Source organism: Numida meleagris, unplaced genomic scaffold, assembly GCF_002078875.1.
Source record: "Numida meleagris isolate 19003 breed g44 Domestic line unplaced genomic scaffold, NumMel1.0 unplaced_Scaffold509, whole genome shotgun sequence".
NCBI classification, from domain to species: domain Eukaryota; kingdom Metazoa; phylum Chordata; class Aves; order Galliformes; family Numididae; genus Numida; species Numida meleagris.
In genome coordinates this window covers 8,037-10,074 of record NW_018364725.1, presented here as the reverse complement: position 1 = coordinate 10,074, position 2,038 = coordinate 8,037, and the positions used below count along the sequence as shown (strand labels likewise).

Genomic DNA, 2,038 nt, shown 5'->3' with positions numbered 1-2,038 from the left:
CAGAGCCCCATAAGGACCCCCACCCCTAGCACAGAGCCCCATGAGGACCCCCACACATTGCACAGAGCCCCACGAGGAACCCCACACGTTGCACATAGCTCCATGAGGACCCCCACACATTGCACAGAGCCCCATAGGGACCCCCCCACCCTGGGCACAGAGCCCCATGAGGACCCCCCCACATTGCACAGAGCCCCATGAGGAACCCCACACATTGGACAGAGCCCCATAGGGAGCCCCCCACATTGCACAGAGCCCCATAAGGAACCCCATACATTGCACAGAGCCCCACGAGGAACCCCCCACATTGCACAGAGGCCCATAAGGAACCCCACACATTGCACAGAGCCCCATAGGGACCCCCCCACCTTGCACAGAGCCCCACGAGGACCTCTCTCCCCCATTGCACAGAGCCCTGGGAGGACCCCCTCTTCCCACCCCCAACCCCCCCACCGCCACCGCCACCCCCTCCTCCTTCCTTCAGCCAAAGTAGGGGCGGTCGTGCTGGAAGTTGTAGTCGGGGCAGACCTTCTGCACCAGCTTGTAGTCGATGCTGAGGAAGGAGACGAAGATGCAGATGACCTTGAAGGGCTTGGCGCACAGCCAGGCGGCGCGGCTCTGCGTGTGCTCGGTGAAGCACACCTTGCTCGGGTCGTACAGGCACGGCCGGTTCCGCCGCGCTCGGTCCGTCTTCTCGTACTCCACGTGGCAGTTGAGGGCGGCTCTGGGTCTCCCCTCGGGGAGGGTGCTTTGCTGGGCCTGGGGCGGCGGGCGTAAGGGAGGGGGAGGAGGGGGAGCCGGCAGCAGCACCTCGAAACCCACGGCCCTGCTGGGGGGCACGATGCTGACCGACACGTTGCCCAAGCTGGAGGAATTGTGGCGGAAGTAGACGCTGAAGGTTCCGTTGACGTGGTCCACGATCTTGCCGGTCAGCAGCAGGCTGAACTTGAGCGTCTGGATGCTGACGTAGAAGTCGCCCCAGCCGAAGATCTTCTTGGAACGGGCGGATTTCGGGGGGGGTTTGCGGCGAGCGCGGGGGACGCTGGGCGGGTGGTCGCCTCCCGTCCCGTTGTGCTGCCAATCCCAAGGGCCGCGGGGGGGCTCGGCCGGCAGCAGCACCGGGGGGGGCTTCAGGGCGCCGTAGGGGCTGTGCTTGAGGAGCCCCCCCGGGCCCAGCTCCAGGTAACCCAGCGTCTTGGCCAGGTGGCCGTGGGCGCAGAGCGGCTGTGGGGAGAGAGCAGAGGTGTGTGTGGGGGGCTGCGGCTCGCCTGCCGTGCCCCCCCCCCCTCCACACACACACACACACCTGCACCGTGCACTCCTCCTGCACCCTGCGTCCCTCATGCGCCGTGCATCGTCCCTGCACCTTGCACCTCTGCTGCACTGCACAGCCCTCCTGCACCCAGCACCCCTCCTGCATCATGCGTCCCTCCCACACATGATGCTCTCCTCCTGCACCATGCACTTCTCCTGCACCTTGCATCCCTCCCACACTGTGCATCCATCCCATCCCATGCACCCCTCCCACAACCTGCAACCCTCCTGCACCCTGCACTCCTGCTGCATCCCTCCTGCACGATGCTCTCCTCCTGCACCATGCACTTCTCCTGCACCATGCATCCCTCCCACGCTGTGCATCCATCCCATCCCATGCACCCAGAACACAACTTGCAACCCTCCTGCACCCAGCACTCCTGCTGCATCCCTTCTGCATCCCTTCTGCACCCTGCATCCCTCCTGCACCATGCTCTCCTCCTGCACCATGCATCCCTCCCACACCGCGCATCCATCCCATCCCATGCACCCAGACCACGCCGTGCACCCCTCCCACAACCTGCATCCGTTCTGCACCCTGCACCTCTCCTGCACTGTGCATCCCTCCCACGCTGCGCATCCATCCCAACCCATGCACCCCTCCTGCACCAAGCACTCCCCCTGCACCTTGCATCCCTCCCACACCGTGCATCCATCCCATCCCATGCACCCAGACCACAACTTGCAACCCTCCTGCGCCCTGCACTCCTGCTGCATCCCTCCT

The 2,038-nt window shown here is 65.1% G+C and overlaps 1 protein-coding gene across 1 annotated transcript; it reads right to left on the bottom strand.

Annotated features, from left to right (window-relative positions):
• Nucleotides 1-450: 450 nt before the first annotated feature.
• Nucleotides 451-1,422, bottom strand: LOC110391790 (neurexophilin-4-like). The gene has a single exon (XM_021383734.1). It carries the CDS (start codon nt 1,342-1,344, stop codon nt 481-483), a length of 864 nt encoding a protein of 287 aa, XP_021239409.1. The 5' UTR covers nt 1,345-1,422; the 3' UTR covers nt 451-480.
• Between the last annotated feature and the right edge of the window lie 616 nt (nt 1,423-2,038).